The sequence below is a fragment of the Acanthaster planci genome, linkage group LG13 (assembly GCF_054643075.1).
Source record: "Acanthaster planci isolate LZ-2023a linkage group LG13, COTS_SCS, whole genome shotgun sequence".
NCBI lineage: Eukaryota > Metazoa > Echinodermata > Asteroidea > Valvatida > Acanthasteridae > Acanthaster > Acanthaster planci.
Window position 1 is genome coordinate 469,104 of NC_141789.1, and position 22,874 is coordinate 491,977.

General features: G+C 38.9%; 2 protein-coding genes across 2 annotated transcripts; one reads left to right on the top strand and one right to left on the bottom strand.

Annotated features, from left to right (window-relative positions):
* Nucleotides 1–229: 229 nt before the first annotated feature.
* Nucleotides 230–15,119, top strand: pdcd4 (programmed cell death 4). Its single transcript, XM_022236156.2, has 10 exons — nucleotides 230–720; nucleotides 3,494–3,597; nucleotides 6,121–6,234; nucleotides 6,868–7,095; nucleotides 8,694–8,791; nucleotides 9,109–9,226; nucleotides 9,553–9,660; nucleotides 10,501–10,617; nucleotides 11,092–11,231; nucleotides 11,758–15,119. The coding sequence occupies exons 1-10, from the start codon at nucleotides 435–437 to the stop codon at nucleotides 11,807–11,809; spliced, it is 1,365 nt and encodes a 454-aa protein (XP_022091848.1). The 5' UTR covers nucleotides 230–434; the 3' UTR covers nucleotides 11,810–15,119.
* LOC110979948 (DNA nucleotidylexotransferase-like) lies at nucleotides 11,206–22,729 on the bottom strand. The gene is made up of 11 exons (XM_022236152.2): nucleotides 22,499–22,729; nucleotides 21,027–21,228; nucleotides 20,445–20,552; nucleotides 20,068–20,253; nucleotides 19,706–19,777; nucleotides 18,876–18,999; nucleotides 18,550–18,682; nucleotides 18,179–18,341; nucleotides 17,304–17,831; nucleotides 15,355–15,477; nucleotides 11,206–11,349 (listed from the first exon to the last, which is right to left on the bottom strand). The coding sequence occupies exons 1-10, from the start codon at nucleotides 22,681–22,683 to the stop codon at nucleotides 15,391–15,393; spliced, it is 1,788 nt and encodes a 595-aa protein (XP_022091844.2). The 5' UTR covers nucleotides 22,684–22,729; the 3' UTR covers nucleotides 11,206–11,349; nucleotides 15,355–15,390.
* Between the last annotated feature and the right edge of the window lie 145 nt (nucleotides 22,730–22,874).

Consider the following 22,874-nt stretch of genomic DNA (forward strand, 5'->3'; position numbering starts at 1 on the left):
TGTTTTCAATGGGGCTTGAATTAGTGGACTGGACCCTTCATGGGAAAAAAAGTAAACACAATTTGTATTGCTCCTAAACCTTACTATTATTTTGTTACGTAAACTGGACACGGTACCAGACTAGACCACAGGCTTCCCCGGTGGTATATTATTAAATTTGCATACGCAGACGTCATCAGAAGTAGCCAATGAGACGGCGACTATTAGCCATGTGATCATTGTAATTTCACGAGCAGCTCACTCAAGGTCGCATCACGCAAAATCATAACAACACTATTTTGAAATCAGTCCGAAAGAAACTACACACATTTCGGGGTAAAATACTCCCCTTTCCCCCTTAGTTTCCTCTTGTGTGTTAACCCAAGGTCACAGTGGAGACTCTATAGGGTAAGTCTCTAGGAGAGAAGGGGATTCTGCCGACCGAAACCGGAGAAATGGAGGTGGACGCACAGGTTGTGGATTTCGTCGAGCAAAATGGAGACTTGTCGAACGACGATGCAGACACCAACAACAACCCGTCTGGAGAAGGTGATGGTATGAACGGCGGTCCTCTCTCCGCTCTCGAGGGCAGAATCACCCGAAAGGCCAAACGTAGACTCCGTAAGAGCCCCTCCAAGGAAACTCCACCGGTACCCATGAACGGCGTTGTAGCCGTTTCTCAGCGGGAGAAGAATATGCGAAAGTCTCGCAGTGGACGAGGCCGTGGACTCCCGAAAAAGGGTAAGCACCCTTTTCAGGTTTGTTGGGCAATCAAACAGTGTTTTCAGTACAAATAATCAATGCCTTCCTTTTCTTTGACGATATGTTTAAGGTTACAGCTTGCTCTTAAAGCATGAGGAAAGAAAACTGTTTAAATTAAAGACTATAAATAGATGGGGTCGCATCAATATCAAAGGAAGAAACTTAGACCACGGGGCTGCATTTTTGTGTCCAGTGTATTGTCTGGGGGTGTGTTTATGTTGATCGGCGCTGATTGGCTGAACTGTTGTAGCAAGCGTAGATGGTTATGTAATGTTACATAACAACTTCTTGTTTGGCCTCCTTTAATTTAAATTGTGTGTACTGTGTAGTGTTATGTAAAGGGTTTAAAGCTTTGCATATAACTGTTAGGGACGACCTCATGTTTGCTTGATTGTTCTGACCAGAGCAGAGAGGCTGAGATATAGCTTTCACCCACATGTTGGGGACAAGCTGAGGCTTGAATATACATGTATTAGCTTTGTTCATCCATGAAGGAATTGTGCAAACTGAAATTCCTTATTCCTGAAAGAAAATTGCATTATCTGAGTTGTTCCCCTTTTGTTTTGATCCATGAATAGTTAATGACTAGCTCATGGATCCAGATAAAAGAGCATTGTGAAGAGATTAACTGAGGCCCTAGGCTTTTGGTTAGTAATAAAAGCATTTCATGAGTTCACAATGCAGAGTAAGACCCCCCCCCCCAAAATCTGCAGTTTCTGGTCAGGAGCTGGCCCCAAAAGTCATTTTATACCAAATTTAATTTTGCCCTGTTTTTCACACTCGCTGGCTGTGAATTCTCTGAAACTGAGAAATAATTAAAAATACATTAGGATTTTAAACCTGTTCATTCACCCGCTGAAAGGATTGTTGTAAAAGACACAAAAATGCCATCATTGACACTGAATATGTGGAGTTTTCCCCTTTATGGGAGGTGGTATGCAATGTTGGAAAATACTTGTACATTAAAATGTATCCACAATCGTTTTAGTTTTAATAACATAGGGTGGTTGATCTGGGGTCTAGAATGTCTTTCTAGTGTGATTTATATCATGGAGGGTTAGATTGAAGATGCATTTGGTAGATTTAGGTAAATCGTTGACCTCAGCGTAACAGGATCTTGAAACACTGATGAGTGTTGTGGCTTTGCCATCACTGCATTTTACTTATTTGTTGTGATAATGCATGCATGCTACAAAAAGTACATGAATCCAGAATTTTTTAGATTTTTTGGTCAAACCGTGTCCTATCTTGTTCAGTTGCAACTTGCAACAGGTGTTAGTATTTTAGGTGCAAATACACGCACTACATGTAATACATGATGCATCAACACATCCTGAGTATGACTCATGCTGTTTTCAAAATATTCCTGATTGGATATTATTTGTAAACAAAAAAAATCAATATCACTTGGTTTTTACTAATCAATAATGAATTGTCTGCAGAGCTACCCTGGGATTCACAAACAAGTGTTGTAATTGTCATTCATGAATCATACTAATGCTACTTGTATATTGTCTGCCCTTTCTTTTGATTGATGAAGGGTTCTGCAATGACTACTCGGATGAATTTTCCTGATCTGTTAGCTCCTGCCTTTAAAAAAGTGTAATTTAGCACAAATCATGAAGAGTGTAAACATTGCAGCACTGTGCACAATATGAGGCCAACTTACAGTTGATAGCATTGACATACATGTATCACTAAAAATATTCCCAGGCCTGGCCACACGGAGTCATTTGGAATTTCCTTTTTAAAAACGTGCAGTCATTTCATACGCGTTCTGTTTACACAGTTTTGAACCTGAAACTCATCCTGTGTGGACATGTATCAAGGCCTGCAACAATATTGAATGAATTTAGTAATGCTGGTCCCCTGATTCCATGTCCAGGGTTTTACTTACCCCCCCCCCTGGTATTTTCAGCTCTTGGAGCCGTCGAAGTAACAAGTCCACTTCAAAATAACTTTGTGTATTCAGAGAAATAATTTGTAGAATTAGTGCTTGCTGAGTGTAATAAACTGATGGAGGTAATACATGTCAGTTTGCACATACATGTACATGTAACTTTGTGGGATTGGTTATTGACGGAGTGGGTCGTGACCCTTGTGGACCTTGGCCTATTGCTACATTTATGCATGTATGCTGCAGCATTGCATGATGCAATTGTTTTCTTTTATTAAACCTCCATCTGCTGCAACCGTCAAAAACAGTCAAATATTCCTTCTACTCGATGTGCCCCAGTACACACTATGCAGACTTATATGGGAAATTTGACTGATATGACAACTGTGTCAAGAATGTATCTGTGCATAGGAGGATTAGTGACAGTTTTAGTGCACATGAACATACAACTTGCAAATACTTACTTCTAAAATGGACCAATTTAGACATTAGATAGAGACATTAAGACAATATTTGCCCTTAGAAGCAAAATGTATCTACCGTAATTTCAAGTGTAAAAATGAAAAATCTCATGTACTGTTTCCACTAAAAAGTGACATTCTTTGAAGTCAATCTCATAGTTTGTTTTCTGGTCTGTTTTTTGTCTATAAGTGTTTAACCTCTTGATCTTATCAACTTTGGATTGAATATGTTTTTGATTTTGTAAGAGACTTTCAGTGAACCTAAAAAGGGAACATACATGTCTTGTGATGAAAGACCCGTGCTGATTGGTATAAGAGGAACAAGGCAAACTTCTCATCTTACATTGGGTACTGCAGAGCTTCCATAGCAGTTTTGTACTTGTTCTCTTGGCAGGTGGAGCTGGTGGTAAGGGGACTTGGGGTCCCCCTGGCTTGTATGAGGAGAATGATGCTAACTGCCAAGATGTTAATGATCCTAACTATGATTCGGATGCACAGGTTAGTTGTGTACACGTAGAAACTGTCCACATGGCTGTGATGGTTGAGGGTGAGGGCATATTCTGCTATATTTGTTTAGCATATGACTAGATTTCTTGCACTTAATGTAAGGTATGTGAAAGTGGAATAGTTTGAAATTGAATGGCTCTCAGCTACATTAGTTTCAGAAATACAAAAAACTTCTCAATAGCAATTTTACTGTGAGTGTTGTTTCTAAAGTTCAGATTGAAAGGTAAAATAAATCGGCCGACTATGATATTTTGTCATTCTTGTCAGCATCCATTTAAGGAAGATAATTCCTTTGAAACAGAATCCAGCTTGTGAATCACCCCTGTAAATTCTATACTAGTTTTGTCAGTTTCTGGAATTATTTGCTATTTCTGACACTTTCTTAAATTCAGTAGCAAAATTTAATTGGAAGAAGTTGCTATGGATTTGGCTTTGTTACACAGCTCTTTTGTTAGATATTAATGAACTGGCAAATTTTCAGCTCAGGTTTAATTAGAATTTATCATCCATATCCATTCTGCATTCGGTTTGACCCACTTAAATTATCAGCTTTTAACTCCAACACATCTGGTGGTGTCTGCTGATTCCCAGGCCCTAGCAGCCATGATGTTGACATTGTTCCCTGTCCAAGTCTGTTACTCATTCACACAAGAGGGTACAAAGGTTATTGCAGCACAATAATCAGCACGATGGAAATTTACTAGGTGTAAATGAAATGGTTAGCTATTTCTAGCATTTCAGAGAGCATTGTTTATGAAATACAGTAGTTTTTCCTACATGACTTTTAACTCTTGGGTGTGTGTTAGAACATTTAAAATTGCAAAATTAAACCCACAATTACAACAAACAGGAACTGCTGAACCTAACACTGAGGTGGGGATTAACACATGTACAGTACATGTAGGCCTACCTGTACTCTGTACTTGTGCAGACTTGTATTCGAACAGCTCCTTTGTATTTTGTATATGAGGTATGGAATGGATCTGTGTGGGCGGCTTGTCGATGCATAACAGAGTAACAAAAGGCTGCTTATTGTGCACAATTTACTTACTGGTTAGAGTTTACTGCACTAATATTCAGGGATTATGCAGATATGCATTGAGTAGTTGTGTGCTGAATTCATACAAATCATAGGTAGAAGATCCAAGTCTGACATTCCAGAATCACCCTTTTTTCAGCTGACCTTGCTATTGCCTGTAGCTTTAATAGTTTCAGTGATTATTTTGACTAAAATTCAAAGTCTGTGACCCATGGAAACAAGAAATCAGCATCATCATTTCATATTATAAGTAGTAATAGCAGGCCTGTGGGCAATTAGGAACCACTGTTTGTGCTAGTATAAAACCAAGGTTTTGTTTATAAGCTATGAAGCCATGGATAAAACAACAATTACCAAGACTGAATTATATAAACTGTAATCTAAAAGCAGGTGCTGTCAAAGCAAAGGTCAGTGGTCTGTCTCCACAGGGCCTAGCTAATTAAAATAATCAAGGTTTGAACATGACTTGTGGGCAAACAAGAAACCAAAAATTTGCCATGAAGGAAAAACAGGCCTACATGTACATGTACCTGTAACTCAGAATTTCCAAAACTTTAATTGGATGTCACATAAAATGTGTGTTGATTGATTTACACATTAATTAATGAACAGAAAAATAAGTAAAAGAAAAAAAAACTTGAATTAACATAAACTGAATAGAATTAAAAGATTCAAAAGACATTATTGTATTCATTTAACTTTATTGAAATAAATGATTTGGTGCATGGCTGTATGGAGACAGACAAGACAAAACTTAAGCCATACATATTTGTTATCAGCTCACTGCACTCAAAATGAATTCGTTTTTTGGCCCCTGCCAAGACTACAGATACCCCCTGTCACGATTGCTGTATATTTTTCCAGGAAGTTGTAGGTCAACCCTTTGACCTTACACTTCCAGAAACTTTATCCCAGGCTGCCATGACCACATGACAATTAAATTAGTGTGACTCACTGCTGTTAAATGTAGATTGTATGCTAAGATTGAATTCCCCGTTGTGATTTGGTTTATGTAAATCATAAGGCTGTATCAAAAATCATTGAAAAAAGGGTCATCGAATTTGATGAAGGGTTGAAGTCACTGGCAAACACTTAATTCATGAACATTGAAGTTTATAACTCAGACTGTGGTTTTTGAAAGTTGAACCCAAAAAGCAACATTCAAAATGGAGTTAAGATAAATATGTGGAAATTAAAAATTAAACTATATCAAAATTTGAACGTGTAGTTACGTAGTATAAGAAAATGTGTAGTCTTTTAGACTTTATAGTAATATATTACATGCAGTAGGTCTGACAAATTAGTGTTTAGGATTCTCTGTGACGTTTGTGTTTTGTGCTTGGAGCTCGTGAAAAAGTGTTGACACAGGGTTATGGGAAATGAGTGATGATATTGGCGTATTCAATTTCCTGTCTGCATATGGGCAGTACCGATATGGTAGTTTACAGTTGATATGTGTGTGTCTTGCTTTGCAGGCAGAGATTGCCTTGAAGGCCATCACTCCCAAACTAAGGGGGGAGGAGCTTCAAGACATGGTGGAACCAATCATACAGGAGTACTTTGAACATGGAGACACTGATGAAGTGGCTGTAAGAGATTATCTGAGCCACTGCAGGAATGTATCTAATAATTCCTTCAAGACAAACAAATTGGAGTTTATAAACTGAATTATCCAGGACAGATGAGTAATAAATATAATACATGTATCAGCAGAAAATTAATAAAGCACGCAGTATCTAACGGTAGTTGTCAGTTGGAAGGCCTTGATAATTATATTATCATCCCTGCTAATAGGGCTCTCAATATCTGAACATAAGCATGTTAGTAAGACTGTCTCAATTCCTTAGGGAGTACATAGGGAGCTGCCATATCAGATGCAAGCAGCCTAACCCTATCTGCCCTCACAGGTACCCATCTACTCCTGGGTAGAGAGAGGCACATATTGATGAAGTTTGCCTAAGGTCACAGCATGTAATCAATGGCCAGAATCCGAACCCTCGACCCTATGATCAGAAGTTAGAAACCTTAACCACTAGGCCACACGTATACATCCCCAAAGTAGTGTTGCTGCTCCCAGACCTGCCTTAGGCTTGCTACATTATTAATGCAGATCGTCTTGCCAAAAGTGTCATTTGCCAAGTGCCCATCGTTCAAGACCTGTGTTATAATTATTGCCAGAGTGCGTTGTAATTCTTGATAACATGTTTCATGTTTTCTTGCAGGCATGTCTGTCTCAGCTAAACATTGATGGCTCTGACCGTCACGAAGTCGCTTCTGTTGCTGTTACCCTGGCTATGGAGAAAAAGGACCCCGAGAAGGAAATGACCTCTGTGCTTCTATCTGACCTCTATGGGTTAAAGGTTGTGTCTGAGATAGAGCTGGAGGCTGCTTTTGAGAATTTGCTTCACAGCTTGCCTGATCTCAGCCTGGATACTCCGGAGGCTCCTTCTGTAAGTTCTTTCAGTGCATTTGTAGCAAATTTTATTTCAGAATAGGTACTGTACTTAGAAAAGAGAAGCAAAACATAGTACCAGAAACCTTTATAAAGTCAAAGGTAATTTCATTATTTTCTTGTCTATTTCACTTATAGAACGGGTGTCGCCCTTATACTTAACGTATATATTGATAAACACTGTATGCTCAGTGCTTGTCCAAGAGCTTGCGAAAAAATTCACAAGCTTACTCGGATGGGACTTGAACCCACGACCTCCTGCTTACTAGTGCAGACGTCTTAACCACTTGACCACTGAGCTTGCCGTGGTCGGCTGGCCTGTCCGAGTCAGGTGAAGCAGCGGGTACCGCGAACTATTTTCCCACCCGAGAAAGCTTGTGAATTTTTTCGCAAGCTCTTGGACAAGCACTGAGCATACAGTGTTTATCAATATATACATTGGATATAAGGGCAAAACCTGTTATATAAATTAACATCTCCCCAACGCAGAAATACATCTTGAAAATTGTCTTTTTCACTTGTCCGTAATGAATGCATCATCAGGAGAAGTGAAAAACCTTCACCAGTAGCTTTATTAGTAAATACTTATTTTGAGATTTTTAAACCCATAGACTATCCTAAGTGTGAAACGAAAGTCACGCTGTTGACGAGTGTGATTCTGTAGGGTCATATTTAGCCTCAAATATGATATTTCACACCTTGCTTTGAGCAAACAGGATGATCGTGTGTCACCCACACATTTCATTTCACATTCAGCATATTCTTGTGGCTTCACATTTGTCATTGTGGTGTGATTTATTGGTTAAAATGAGTGAGATACTGTGTTATGTGAGCAGGGACAAAGTTATTGAATGTACCATATTGTACTCTCACTTGACTGTTTTGTCTCTTAAAGGTTATCCATTTTGTGGATTGATGCTTTTACTTTTTTAAGTTTTTGAAAGCAATCAGCGCCAGTCAACTGTCAGTGTATACTTTCTTATCTCAAATCTTTTGAAAAAATAAAGCATTCAATGATCAAATATTCAGACAAAATTTCAAACAAGGATTGGGAGACACGATCAAATAAATAATTCAAACCTGTCATACTCCTCTTGTTAATGAAAATCTTGAACAAATCTCGCTGTGTAGTGCTCAATACAGAGTGCAGGCATTCCTTATGAAACTTCAGAATTTTTCTGGAAATTTAATTTAAAATACACCTTGTATTTGATGTGTTATTACTTCAACCCCCAAGACATAACCCGTTCATTTGGGAGGAAATACTGAAAAATCTGCTCTTCCCAGCCTCTTGACCATGATATCATGAGAACCAAGTCTTTTTGTACCAGTTATTCACCAGTTAACGTCAGATTTTCTTACCCAAAAAGCTGCCGGTGGGGGTTTACCCACAGATTCTTCAACTTTACAATTGTGCTTTGATCCAACCAAGCACGATGCGTTGATACATCAACCGCGGAAATAAAAAAGAATTCTTAAACAAGTTTGGTGCACGTCCTCGGGGGGAACAAATACGAAAATTTATGTCTGTTTACACGTCATCCGGCATCAAGTGGTTAAATGTGATGCTCAGTTTTTTGTTTGATTTATCATCAGGCTCTTGGCAAGTTCATTGCTCGCGCCATCGCTGATGACTGCCTTGCCCCCAGATTTGTGCAGAAGTTCAAGGAGGACCTCCATGAAGATCACATGAGGTATGCAGGATCCAAGACAGTGTTGTATTCAGTGAAACAGTGAAAAAGAAAGGTTACTCTCAAATGACATCACTTCTATGGACAAAAGTGCACAGCCAGGTCTGAGGTTAGAATTTTTTTCAGTGGCTATGACTGTTTACAACAGCATGCCAAATAGGAGTGGCTTGGCAATATTTCAAATTGCTGTATCAGGGCTTGGCTGTAAGATGAGTTGTTACTGAGCACGACCTGAGAGCATACACAAGTCATGACGATCATAACAGTGATTTGGGTGACACACATAATGGTTAGCTTTTTTTTGACAATTTGCTTCAAAGCCACCGGGCTTTGGATGGTGCTGACCTGCTGTTGAACATGAAGCATGGTATGCTGAAGCTGGATAATGTCTGGGGAGTTGGAGGCGGCCGTAGACCTGTCAAAGTACTCATCAAAAAGGTAGGAATGAACTTTGTTGAAATTATGAGGAAAATGAATTCTGTTGTTGGCGTGGAAAATGAAGGTGAAATGCAATTTTGCTAGGTAATGAGTTTTTTTCGTGAATTAAGATGTGACATTTGGTTTTTAATACTCTGTACTGGGAGAATGTGAAGACATATCAAACATTATAGTCTGTTCTTGATATTTTCCTCATCCCTGCTTGGTCTTTTTTCCTTTAGTCTGCTGTTGATATTTTCCTCATCCCTGCTTGGTCTTTTTTCCTTTAGTCTGCTGTTGATATTTTCCTCATCCCTGCTTGGTCTTTTTTCCTTTCGTATCCTCAGATGGTGCTGCTTCTGAAGGAATATCTGTCATCTGGAGACATCCAAGAGGCCATTCATTGCTTGAAGGATCTAGATGTGCCTCATTTCCACCATGAACTTGTCTATGAGGTAGGTGATCTACCCTCCTGCCCAGTTATCTTTATAGATTATAGATAGTGTAATTAGACAACCAGAATTAGAAGCCATAGTGTGGTGGTGCAACGTTCACGGAGAGTTGGTGCATGCATTACATGCCTCTTTGACAAGTAGAATGTCTTGATTTGCCAAATGCAGAAGTGTCAAGCTGAAGAATGTGCGTGCGATTGCTGTGTTACCTCAGTTATGGCATCTAATTGGATTAGTCTATAGGATTTTATTTTATGATCCAGTCACTCACAGATACAGGGTTCCTGCATGTTTTCCATGACCAAATTTTGAAAATCCACAACCAAATAATGCAATTTCTCAGACTATTCAGCCTTTTAGGTTGCAACTACAATCATAGATTTTATGCACTTATTTCTGATAATAAAAATCACAGAGTGTTTTATGACTTCCATGACTTCAGTCATTTTTACAAAATTCCAAGACTTTTCAAGGCCTGAAAAAGGAAAAACACATTTCCATGACTTTACCAGGTCGCAGAAACCCTGCAAATACCACCAGAACCCAACAAAAGCAAAAGCCGGAACTGGTAAATTTGAGAATCCATTAACCCACCTTGAACAAAGCTGGATTTGAGCTATTTGCATTTTTTCCTGTGGATGAAGTCTAATTTTTACAAAAATCACACAACATTCACACTGGAAATTTTTTTCATACTGTCCTCATGTTTGGGGAGGGGCCTATCATTGATTAGTTAAAAAGTATGGAATGGCTCATTTGAAAATAAAATGAAACTTTCTTGCTCTTTTAAGTCTACCCATTAGGAATCCATCTTTTAAGTCTGTTTAATTTCCCTAATTGCAGGCTGTCTATATGGTTCTTGAGCAATTTGAGACAGTGGAACGAGTGGCATCAACCATGGCTCAGCTTCTTAAGACCCTCTTTGACAGCAACATTATCACCATTGACCAGATGAACACTGTGAGTAAAGCTGGGCTGTCTGTATCCACAAAGTAGAGTAAAAGTAGTTTATTTTAGCATTCAACCAAGTATTGAACATAAACCCACATTTTCTGAGTGTTTCTCCCAGAAGTTTTCCTGTATCTTGACAGATTCTCCTCTTTGAATTAAGCCAGTGTCAGTAACACACTACATGTATTTATACTTTCATTTTTCAAGGCAATAATTTGGCTCTATCCCAAAGCACTATGGATGCCTGACTGGGAAAAACCACCTGCTCTAGTTTGAAATGCATGCTGAACCCAACAGGAAGCAGTCTGCCCAGAGATCAAGAACACTTCCCTGTGAACTCAAATTCTAAATAGGGAACATGTACAGTCCATTTCTCTGTATTCCACAATGATCACAGGTGTTGTCAGTCTGCTTAAAACTTGTCAAGGCCGTCCAAGTTGATGTGAAGTTACAACTGTATTGATGTCCTGTTTTCTCTTGTAGGGATTTCGTCGCATATTCACTGCTCTGCCGGACATTGTGATAGATGTCCCTCATGCTTTCTCTATCCTGGAGAAGTTTGCAGATATCAGTCGCCAGCAAGGATTCATCTCTGCACAGCTGAGAGCTGAGGTGCCAACTAGGTAAGCCATGAAACCCCAAGATATCGTAGTTAGACATGAGCAACTCTCCAGACATTGCATTGAGGAAGGGAAGCTGAAGCTTGCAACTTGTCCAGAAAGGCAGAACCCCAAACTGATCCTGGATGTTACAGTAAAGATTAAAAAATTCAAACACATTAAGACGTTATGCAGTTTCATTACTGAAAGGAGACTCATGATTTGTTATAAAAGTCATCAAAGTAACTTTTAACACCACCCTCCCAAGTTAAAGCTTCTGTTTAATGAGTGATACCGTTGGTTTCACTAGAAACAGAGTAGAAATATGAAGTTCAGCATCAGTTTGACAGTTGTAACTTTAAGTCAGCTTTGGGATGTCAGGGTTGAAAGTTTATTCCTTGGATTAATCTGAGATTGTTAACCATGAACTCAATACACATGTATGCCTCTCAACAAAAGATTGCATGCCAATATTCTTGGAACTTATTGTTTATATGTACAGTTGTGTAATTCCTCTGTGTTTTGGTTGGTTTATGATTACAATCTGCAGGGTCCGCAAGCGTTTTGTCTCGGAGGGAGACGGCGGCCGTCTGAAAGAGTAAAGAACTGTCCAAACACCCCAGCCACTACCAAGCACAGATAATGACTTAAACCAAGTAGGTACTTCAAACGTACCCAACATCCAAGCAAATTTTCCAGCTTATGGAACAGTGTCAGTACAGTAAACTTCAGCTATGTCAACATCACACAACTCGGCAAATCACTCAAGTTAGCAGTCTTACGAAAGTCCTTATCATCTGTAATGCATTTCCATAAGAATTTTTATTTCCAAGTCGGCTTTTATAAGTCGTCATTTTGCCTAAGTTGGCGTGTTACTCTTGGTTGCATTTCCACAAAAAGCACAACAAAATTCTTTGTGTAAGTCGGCATTTAAAAAATCCCATGGTGGCATCCGCTTCTGCTTTGTGATTGACAAGAAGTGTAAGTGGAAAGTCACACGGCGATGTCTGTTTATTGGCACGGTCCACAATCGCTGCATTGGTTTTAATGTAGCGGTACAGTCAGGACACGTCCCAGCACATTGATTGCAGATACCTTTATCATGGATGGATCCCAGAACTTTCTCTGTACATTTAGAGGATATCACATGTACATGTCATGTAGAATTGTATGGAATTTTCCTGCAAACAATACATGTATATGCATGGAATATGATGGGTGAATCAAAATTGATAATTTCTGCTTTCCCACGGCCCAAGCATGAGACAAGTTGCATTTTGAGTGCAGTGTGGTGGAAGCGCACGAGACTCAATAAAGCCTGTGCGGCACACGGATGTCTACGGCCAAAAAAATTGCAAGGACATCATGGAATGGCCGGGAGCCAGTGACACCCATGACAACTCAAAGTACACTCCAAACTTTGACACTCGGAAAACATGACGCAATCATTGAAAAACTTCTGAAATACTTCAGCTACATGTAGGTCACAGAACTAGATCCCCCTCTATTTTCCAAAGTATTTTCTGCTTTCATGTATTTTTAAGGGTTTAGTGCATGTATTTTCAGCAGTCTAATGGAGTGCAAGGTTTTATTGGGCTGTCGCCAGGCGAATTCAGCATTTACTGGTCCATGTACATGTACACGAGGGCACTCCATTCGCACTGATGGACTGCTGCACTTCACAAAATCCAATTCTTTTGTCAAAACTTTGGAGCCTTGCAAACCTTGTCACGTTTTCATTGTCTTTTCCTTCCTCCATGTTTGGCCTACCTGTAGATATTTTGAGTGTTGCAACCCAATCACATGCATGTACATTTATCATGTTAACGTACATTTCATCATTTCATGTAAGTCGACACAATGAAGACTTACAGCACATGTAGAAGTCGGCCTTTGCGTAAGTCGTCACAAATTTTGGGTGCTGACGGAGTTTACTGTATGTCATTAAAATTTGCTTGGGTGTGGGTTTTTGTATGAAGTATGAACCCATCCTTATTATATCAATTATTCCCTGGTTGCATTTAGAGGGTTGAGTGGACTGAATCTCACTGGAAATCATTTGGATTTCCCTAGAGTCAATATGTAAATTACTTGCAAACCATCACCATCAATTCCAATCTATTATATACTGCCCTCTAGAGACAACCTGCATAATTGATTTAAGTAAATCAATTCATTGTACATTGTTGAAGTGTGAATATAATTAGTATGCGTTCCTTAATTGATTTGATATCAGCTTCCTGGCAGGGGTGTCCATATTTTTTGAAGTAGAATATAAAGAAATGGAAAAAGAAGAAAATGCATGTTGTTAAAATGTAAAACTGGAAAAAAAAGTTACCTTTGTAAGAGTAATTCTTAATCAACTATTCAGGAAAGAGTTAAGTACCGGTAAGGTTTTCAGTTTGACAACAGGTGTCTCTGCTTTTGGTTGAATCCTTGTACAGATTTTGGATGAAATGTTAGTTTTTTTGGTCATTTTGGGATTTTCAGGCCTTGCGTTGAAAAAGGTTTAATTGAGCTGAATTGCATTACATGTCTGAAATTGTGTTGACTGATTTATGATCCTATGTAAATTAATGTGGTTTGAATTGCTTATGATTACTGAAGATCTTCGAAAGATACTTGAAAAAGATGACAGTTGAATAATTCCCCACTTGACCAAGAATTTTCGATGGCAAAACATGTTGAAAAAGTATCGACGTTGTTGGTGCAAAACAGACGTGTGAACTTGTACATTGTATTATTCCTAAGAGTTCTATTCAACTATTTTCTCTTTAGATTTGTCTATTTTGATAAAAATATAAACACTGATGCAAGGAAGAGCAACTTTTCTGGCAATCTTGAATATCTGGATCGAACAATGGAATCAGTCTGAAGGGTTTTCAAATTTATCTACTTTGCTGTTTGATAAACAGCCTATTTGTATTTGTGAATGTTTATTTAAGAGGTGCATTACAATTGTAACACAGATGTGAGTACCGGAATTGATCCAAGTGATACTGTGTAGATGCTACAAGTTATGCTAAACAACCAAAAGCTTCTCAACTAACCTACTGAATAGTTTAAAAAATCATGAAAGCTTTGGAATACGGTACATGCAAATGGTCAATGCTGATATTTGACTTGATGCAGTCAATCTATACTGTTCTTTGGCAGTTGGTTTAACTTAAAATGTGCCGTTTATTCAAAAGCAACAAGTGTCAACATGTCAAAGGTCATACACTAGTCATTGGAAATTTTGGTGTCCATTTTGTTAACTTCTGAAAAAAAAATTTATACATGTTTAGTTCCTACTTAAATGCAGTTGAAATGGCTACTCTATTTTCTACCTGGCTTGCTTAAATAACAAATAAGTGAAGGAATCGGAAAGGGCGTATCAAAAAGCCTGGAGATTAGACCTAATTTTGTTATTTCAGAGCTTTTCTTGTTATACTTCATAATGTAACTTGTAAAAAGTACCATTTGTTTCAAGAAAAGGGTTATTTTGGTCATATTAAATCATTAAATACCTTCTCTTATTCTTGCAATATGCCCTCAAATTTTGTTTAAAACGTGTACATTATACATTTTCAGATTTGGAAGTTAAGATATTAATTTCTCCTTCAACTAACAATGTGTATCAATATCTTTGACCCATATTAATATGTAGCTGGAAAACTTTAGCAATGACAATACTCTACTGAAATGCCATTTGATACTTCCAGATGTGAAAACTTACACTACATCATCCTAGCCGTACATGTACAATGTATATATACATACATTTGAATTGAATTAATCCTAGCAAGACTATTGTGGAAATTATACATAAGATGAATTGTGCTGTAGAGTTTCACATGGTGTTTCTACCAAGGCCAGTTCAGATTTAAGTGGATGCTTTCCTTGAAATAAAACCAGTGAAAAAAAACTCCACATCTATCACTCTTGCATATTTTGTGTTCATATCTAAAATAGATTTTAAAAATGTGGCCTCCCATCATATCTCATATGCTATTAACATTAAAAACAAATAGATTTGCAAAACTGAAAGATGGCTGTTGCTTTATGTAATGGCAGAAGGGGTGATTAGTCATTACTTGATCTAAACGTTTATAAAAATGATCATCAATGAAGCAGATTATTACGGGTGTAGTATGTCAAGTCATACCTTAAGGCAAGATGCCCACTGTATCAGGTTCACATCTCAACAATTCCGTTCTTCAGGTTCTCTGTATTCAAGTTTGAGATGTTCAAAGATTTCCCTTTGTGTCTTGGCAGAAATCAATGCATTCTGAAGAAAAGAATGTTATCAAAATCAATGCCATTTGATACAAAAATGACCAAAAATTATAAAATTTCATTCCAGTTTTTCTGCTTGTATTTTGAAAATATCATAAAATTTAAACCCTCTTAAAATGGCTAATGTGCTGATAGCGTGCCCTGGGAAAGGATAGTTGTACACATAATTTATGCTTGACGCGGTGATTATAAGTACTGTCACTCTTGTTTTTACAGTGTGCAAAATTTATACCATTTCAAAAATTAATGACTAATGACTCATTCTGCTATAAAAAAACAGCCAAACCACCTGTCACAAACAACCCTGGCATTTGATTTTGATTGGCCCCTTTTTTAACCAGGAAAGTTCTTTCTGTACGCAATATGTTTTTGTGTTTTGGAAGTTCTTTATTAACCACTTTGCGCCATGGTTAGTTATCAATGTTGATGATGCGGGGCTGGGATAATTATAATTTTTTCTGTTTTTTAAAATTCTTCAAAAATTCATCATTTCATTTAATGGACGTTTATACCCACATGAAATAATCTTTAGGCACTACTTTAAGTTGACAGATGACCTTCATTGACACCCGAGTGTTTCAGCCAGGCCTACAGCCTTGTAAAAAGAGCCCAGATTGTGCGGTGTTAAATAACTTTCTTTTGTTCACGAACCTGGCTCAGTGCACTGCTAACCTCTTTTCAACAGGGGCCAGATTAGCGTGCAGCAGTGCTGTGTGGCTCATCACTGCGGTGGTGGAGCGCTTTTGTCCCTGGTGGTAATACGTTCGCTCTAAATGCCTCAAACCATGGTATACTGTTTTAAAACAAGGCTGGATTATCTCCACTTTTGAGAGTGAAAAATGTCGGTAATGCCCAGCAGCCTGGTCTTTTGTTTGGAGACCCCGGCCATGAATATAAGGCCTATGGCTCTGCTACCGGAGCCCCCGGCGGCAAGTGGTTAACCCTGTGTGGTGAGCAATCATACGGCAGTTGTCAGCCAGTGTTAACCACTTGCCTCCGGGGTTTCCAGAGCCGGGCACCTTGGGTTTGTATACATAGCCGGGATAACCGAAATCGGACAAAAAAACTGGGCCTTGTAACAAAAAAGACCGTAATCGTAACAAAAGACCAAGCTGTTTCATTGTTTTCAAACTGTATACCACTGTGGTATTCAGTGCCAGCAGCTCATCAGTGAGGGCAAAAGCACTCCAGTGATGAGCGATACGGTAACGCTGCACGCTAATCCGGCCCCATTTGATAAGATGCCAATGGCATTCAGCAACGCACTGGGCCAATTTCTGGAACAAAGGGTTACACAACAGGTCTGGGCTCTCTTTACTAGGCGGCAGGCCTGGCTTAAATACTTCGCCGTCAATAAAGGTTCCCTGTCAGATTAAAGTAGCCACCAGACAGTCATTCATGTGGATGTAAATGTCTAGTAAATGAAGTAATGAATTTTTGCAGAATTTTGATAGTTACGGAAAATCTTGAAAATCGCCCAGGAACTCGTCCTGCAAATTCAAATTAAACCCAGCAGCAAGTGGTTAATCCACATCATGTGGAGTTAAATTGGTGAAGTGGCTCTTTCCTTGCCTTCCATCTCTGTGACCCAGGTTTGCATCCCACTTTAGGTCAACATGTGGATTGGGTTTTCGGTCCACGCCTGATTCCCTCTATTTTCCCTGGAATACCTACTGGAAGTTTTCCTCCAACTCTAAAACTGAGATACATTTTTTCATTGTCCTCTGAAATTGTCACTTCATGTACAATTGTCACGGAATGCGCTGTTGGATGTTTAGAAATTAAGAGTGTGTACTTAGCTTTCTGATTTCAGCTTACCTTTGTTTTATCAAACAATCCATGGCTTGTCAGCGTCATGTTCATCTCCCGGTTAGCGTAGTCCCTGATTGATCTGTTGAACATCCGTGATCCTATCCATCCCATGAGAGCAAATGCATACTGACTCTGTGGTGTGATGATCAGATCTACTCGTCGAGCCACCCAGTTCCGACCTCCATCTCTAAGAGTTCCCGCCTCCAGATCAACACGGAGTATCTGCTTTAGACCTGATGATGTTCCTACATGCCGTGACTCAGTGCTAGCATTCTTACCAGCAGTGCTCCTATTGCTGTTGCTTTGATCTCTCTCCAGAGTTTCCTGAGGAAAGTTTTCTGTGTCTCGGTAGGCTACGTCGAGTGGCAATATTGTCCTTGCAGTAGTTCTTTCATGTGGGCTTTTACTGGGATCGGTTTGTTCCTCTTTGTGACCGTCAGTACTGAGTTTACCATCATCTCTTGTCAGGTGTCTTGGTAGGCGAAATATACTGAAACAGCGCTCGAAATGGTCCATGACCTGACTACGTTTGATCTGAAATGTAATTGCCACAGAAATTAAGAGTAAATTAGCACATCGGCACTGTGCATCAAGTGTAACTGGTTCTCTGGGCGGTTGTCAAGATCTCTGGAGAGAGGTCATAGCCATCAAATACCTAATATAACCTTGCAAATTCATAAAGGTAACTCTCTATTTTGGGGGGAAAGTATCTTGATAGAGTAACTTCCCCCTCAGAATATCAAGTTCCAAACTTCCACACAGGCAAAACACTGCTTATTTTTACAAGTTATTATGTGGAGGTCAAGTACAATGTAGGTGAAAGTGACCTGGTTTCATCCCAAAATGACAAGAAATAAAACTCATCCTGAGAGGAAACTCACCTGTCTCATTGCTGCTTCGCTGTAAGAGCTGTTCTGAACATCCGTGTATGCAAGAAAATTCTTCTTGTGTAAGGCATTGAGGATTTGAGCCAGTAATCCCTCCTCTTTGCCCTCCACAGGATGAGAAATAAGAAGATCTACATCATGACCAGTGCCCTTCCCTCTGATGATAGAGATGGGAAATATCAGTGTCTAGATATATCTGATTGGTTGACAGTGGTCGTTCAAGTTAACAAAATTGATTACGGCAAGTTTTTACACAAAAAATATGCTAAGAGCATTTAGTAAATAAAAGGTTTCAAACTAACAAAATTGATATCAGGTATAAAGACAAACAGACAGAGAGTCTCACAGACCAACAGACAACTGACCTGCTAAAACCTCCTGTGACTGTGACTGTGGCTCCAGGTAAGATCTGCTCAGCTTCTGCTTCAACTATCTGCTGTATAACCTCTGCTTCATGTCTAGTAACTGGAGTATTGATATCATCGTAGAAGTCAAGGCCTAGGGGACAGCAAGTGGAATGACTGAGTTTTATAAGGGGAAAACAATAAAAATGAAACATAAAACTCGGCTTTCAGTATGAGCAGTTATCTATACCTTGACGTAAACTGTGTAGGCTGCACAGGTAAGTGGGCACAAACTATTTCCCCCTTTCATAATTTTATCCCCTCTGGAGCTGTGTGAAGGCACTTACCATATCTTTGCTCTGTAGTCAAGTTGACCTCTGGGCAGTTTCTGATATCTTCTAAACTTCTCAGATTCATGTCATACCACTTTCGACTAGTTGCCGCCCCGCAACCAAAAATGCCTGTAAATAGCTGGAAGAAAAATAGCAGTAGATGTCAGTGAAATGGCACACATAAAGAAATCGATTATTTGTGCTGATCAAATTATTTAATTCAACATAAAAGTGGGAAATAAGCTCAATGTAAAACATTCTTCAATGCTGCTAAAGGTAACCCTCTATATGTTTGGAAGATGTACAATGCCAGTATCCTCTTTCTCAGAGGTGGTAGCAAGTCAATATTTGCAAGTCCAAATCAAGTCACAAGTCAATTTTTGCAAATCTAAGCCAAGTCACAAGTCATTTAAGTCGAGTCAAGTCACAAATCATATTGGTCCGAACATAAGCAAGCCATAATATCCAAGTACAAGTAAAGTTGCAAGATGTGTGCTTATGGTGTTAAGAACGCAAGGCATAAGTTGATAGACCTAATTTAAAACTTTAATGGGTTCGATTGAGTAGTTTTCTGACTTGCGTTGGTAAAAAGTCCTAATATGCAAGTCAAAGTCAAGTCACGAGTCAAAAATTGATAGTTACAAGTCAAGTCACGAGTCACAAAAAGCGACTTGAGTCAGACTTGTGTCAGAGTGACTCGACTTGTGTCAGAGTGCCTATTGTGAGCTAACATAGCCAAGTTTTAATCCATGTATATTTTGATGGGTGTTTTTACCTTTTTGGTTTAACAATGGTTAGGTCCCAAACAATGCATAGTGCACTGGTAGCTGTCACACTTGACCTACCTTCATGGTCTGGAACCACACATCATTCAAGATGTCTTCAATCTCTGAGGAGAATCCTTCTTCCAGAATCTCCTGATGAAAACACAGGGGAAAAAAAAAATTAAAAAGGCATCTGATTCTAGCTTAGCATCTTGGTCAATCCTCACTCCTTTAAACTTGGTGAAATTCAACTATGTCCATGAACCAATAGAACAGATGGGCTATAAAGATTGAAAGTTCACAGAAATCAGGTTGGAACTATGACCTATCCAAAACTGTGCTAATCATCTACAAGCTTATCATCCTATCCCTTTGTTGATGGTTCTCAAGATTTTAGTGCCTTGATAGCGTGTTAAATCATTGGGCTTGGGCAGGTCTTGTACCTGGACAACTCTCTTGCAATGTCTGCCACCTTTCAGGTCACAGAGGTTGTCAACTTCATTCATACTCCTGACTGGTCTTGGTAAGGCCTTGAGGGCAGCAGACGCTTTGCGGAATGCTAGAGCACGTGATGCATTGTTGTCTCCCCCCAGAAAGTCTGCATGCTTCTCCAAGACTTCAAGTGCATCCTGGATTGGAATTTAGATGTAGTTACATGTAACATTTTTCATTCATCATCCAACAATGTATCTAAAGCAGTGTTGAAAGCTTTTTAAGGACACTCTAAAATCCAAAGAAAACAAAGTTTAAAGTCTGCTGAATTAAAAGCCCTATGTAAATGACCAGGTGTTGTACTCCTTGAAAACCCAAGGTGTCTTACTGTGAACGTCTTGTTATGGTGATTCAATGGGGTGATCCGTTGACAAGAGTACTTTGCATCTTGATAGCATGTCATCAAAACTGACGGCAATGATGTTATGGTTGTAACCTGCAAAAACAAAAACATTTACCCTGAAAATTTTAGAAAAGCAGGTCTGGTGATATGAGCAAGTAGTTCATTATAATGGTAAATACCGAAACTTCCCTTTATGAGGAAACAATAGTCCATTGCCAAATTTCTTGATTTCTTGAGTTGACAGCATCACTGGTGAAAATTGAGCACAATACATGTACTTACCTGCATACATGTATGCCTGTGATTTGTTAGTTCTGCTGATATTTTGGGAGGAGTGCAGGGATTGGCTGAAGGGATCTTTGGTGTTCCTCACGGTAAAATATAAAGACAAACTGTGTGCACACTTGCTCTGCTGACTTTGAATTTAACAAGGGTTTGTACAACTTGCTACTGATATATCAGGATTGGGAAGACTATTCAAAGAGTGTGGCAGGAGGGGTTGGAATGGGACAAGTAATGTGGATGAAGGAGGCCAAGGGAACTTCTTGCTAAACTGCTATAAAATACCTTGGCTTCTACTTTCAATCTATGACCATGTGTCACTGGCACCGGAAGACCTTCCTCCATGCAGGTAGTAAACCATTCCATTGATACAATCTCAGCTTCTTTGCAGAGACTTTGAACAATCTCATGTGACTGTCTGCCTCTCAAGACATCTAAAACTTCGTCTCTGGTCTCCAATTCTGAAACAATGTGAGTGATTGACTCACTGAAAAGCACAAAAAAGACATACATGTACATACATACATACATACATACATACATGTACTAATCATACGTTATATCCAATTTCAAAACACTTGTGCTCATTAGTTTTATGATGACTGCAGCTAGCGTAACTACTGGTATATCCAGACTTGAGATTACTTCTAGAACTCTGGGGTTCGTCTTCCACCATATTCCCAAGAACTGGTTTGGTGCAGTGGACAATGAATCCCACAATTCTGGCGGTAACTTCAGATAAGGCTAGACCCCCCCACACACACACAATCCTGGCTTCCCATCAGTTCCTGCATGTTAAAGGCAGAGATACCACATCTCTTTCCCCCTTTTGGGTGACAGGTGATGAACATAAAGAAATCAAAGCATATTATGGTAAAGGCACTAAGGCAGCGGATGTTCTACCAGTTCACGGTGTTAATAATACTTGTACATGTAATTACATGCTTTTGCTGTTGTACCACTATCACAATATCAGCTGATCAGGACCCACTTTCATGGTGCTGCTTGCAGCAGAATCTTGTGCTTATGATCTCCATTCTATGCTAACCATGCAAGCAGAAATATTCTGTGTTAACCTTTTAAGTACAGAACCCTTAGTTACTAGATGTACACAAGCGCACAAGCCAAAATTCCTTGCTAACGTGTGAAATAAGTTCGCTGTGAGCACAGAATTTTCTGCTGCAGTAAACACCGCTTTTTCGCTTACGGTAAGCAGCGTCACGAAATTGGGCCCAATACCTCAACTGAACATATATAATGAGTGTTTTGGACTCTAAACTTTGAAATTTTACCCTGGCAAATCTTCATCTGGCTCTGTGTTACTTAGCCCTGTAAGGCCATGAAGGCTGTATCCTTCATTGACACTACATTTATATTCATGAGATGGAATTCAGACCTCTTCTTACGCATTCTTGTGGTTGGACATCCAGGAACTTCTTTACATTATTGAACAGCACAAAATTTGCCCCTTTACCATGTGTTAAAAGTCTATAGTGACGTCACGCCGACCGCGAGAATTGTCACGGAGTGATCGTGACATAACTTAACTGAGGCGATTTAGCATGACCGTAATTCTGGACTTTTCCCTTAAAAACTTCAAAAGCCACAAATTACAAAAAGAAAATGAAATGTTCAGCAATATTTTGTACAGATTAATCTAGGCAAACTTATCTTTGATCTTTGTATTTATTTAGAATGTTTCTGAGAAAAAGTAATATCGTTACTGGCAAAGGTAATTAAGCAATATAAAATCTCACTTCAATGTCTCGCTGACTGGAAACCCCTTCTTCCGTGCTAGATTCTTAATATGATCGAGTCGTACCCGTTGTATTTTTCTTTCAACAATAAATATGCTAATATCGGGATATTTTACTGGATATTCTACTGTCTTTTTTGGCAAAGCTGTTTTACGTTTCTTGAGCATGGGATAGGCAGCAGCCATCTTGATTTAAGGTAATTCAGAATCTCGTTTGTTTTCGCAAACGAGAAGTGTAAGGATCTAAACAAAGCAATAAGTATCATTTCAAAACCACATACTAAATTTACATAACTGTATTGTATTTGAAAATTTGGAAATATTCAGATTACAATAAAATAAAATAAATTGAAAATACATTTCACTATATTTTTCAA

Excerpts from the sequence above, each read along its gene's own strand:
- pdcd4 (XM_022236156.2), top strand. The coding sequence starts at position 435 with ATGGAGGTGGACGCACAGGTTGTGGATTTCGTCGAGCAAAATGGAGAC. Across the intron at positions 7,096-8,693 it reads ATACTCCGGAGGCTCCTTCT|GCTCTTGGCAAGTTCATTGC; the intron begins GTAAGTTCTTTC and ends ATTTATCATCAG. Across the intron at positions 8,792-9,108 it reads CTCCATGAAGATCACATGAG|CCACCGGGCTTTGGATGGTG; the intron begins GTATGCAGGATC and ends TTTGCTTCAAAG.
- LOC110979948 (XM_022236152.2), bottom strand. The coding sequence starts at position 22,683 with ATGGCTGCTGCCTATCCCATGCTCAAGAAACGTAAAACAGCTTTGCCA. Across the intron at positions 20,553-21,026 it reads GATTGAAAGTAGAAGCCAAG|GTTACAACCATAACATCATT; the intron begins GTATTTTATAGC and ends TTGTTTTTGCAG. Across the intron at positions 19,778-20,067 it reads ATTGCAAGAGAGTTGTCCAG|GAGATTCTGGAAGAAGGATT; the intron begins GTACAAGACCTG and ends TGTTTTCATCAG.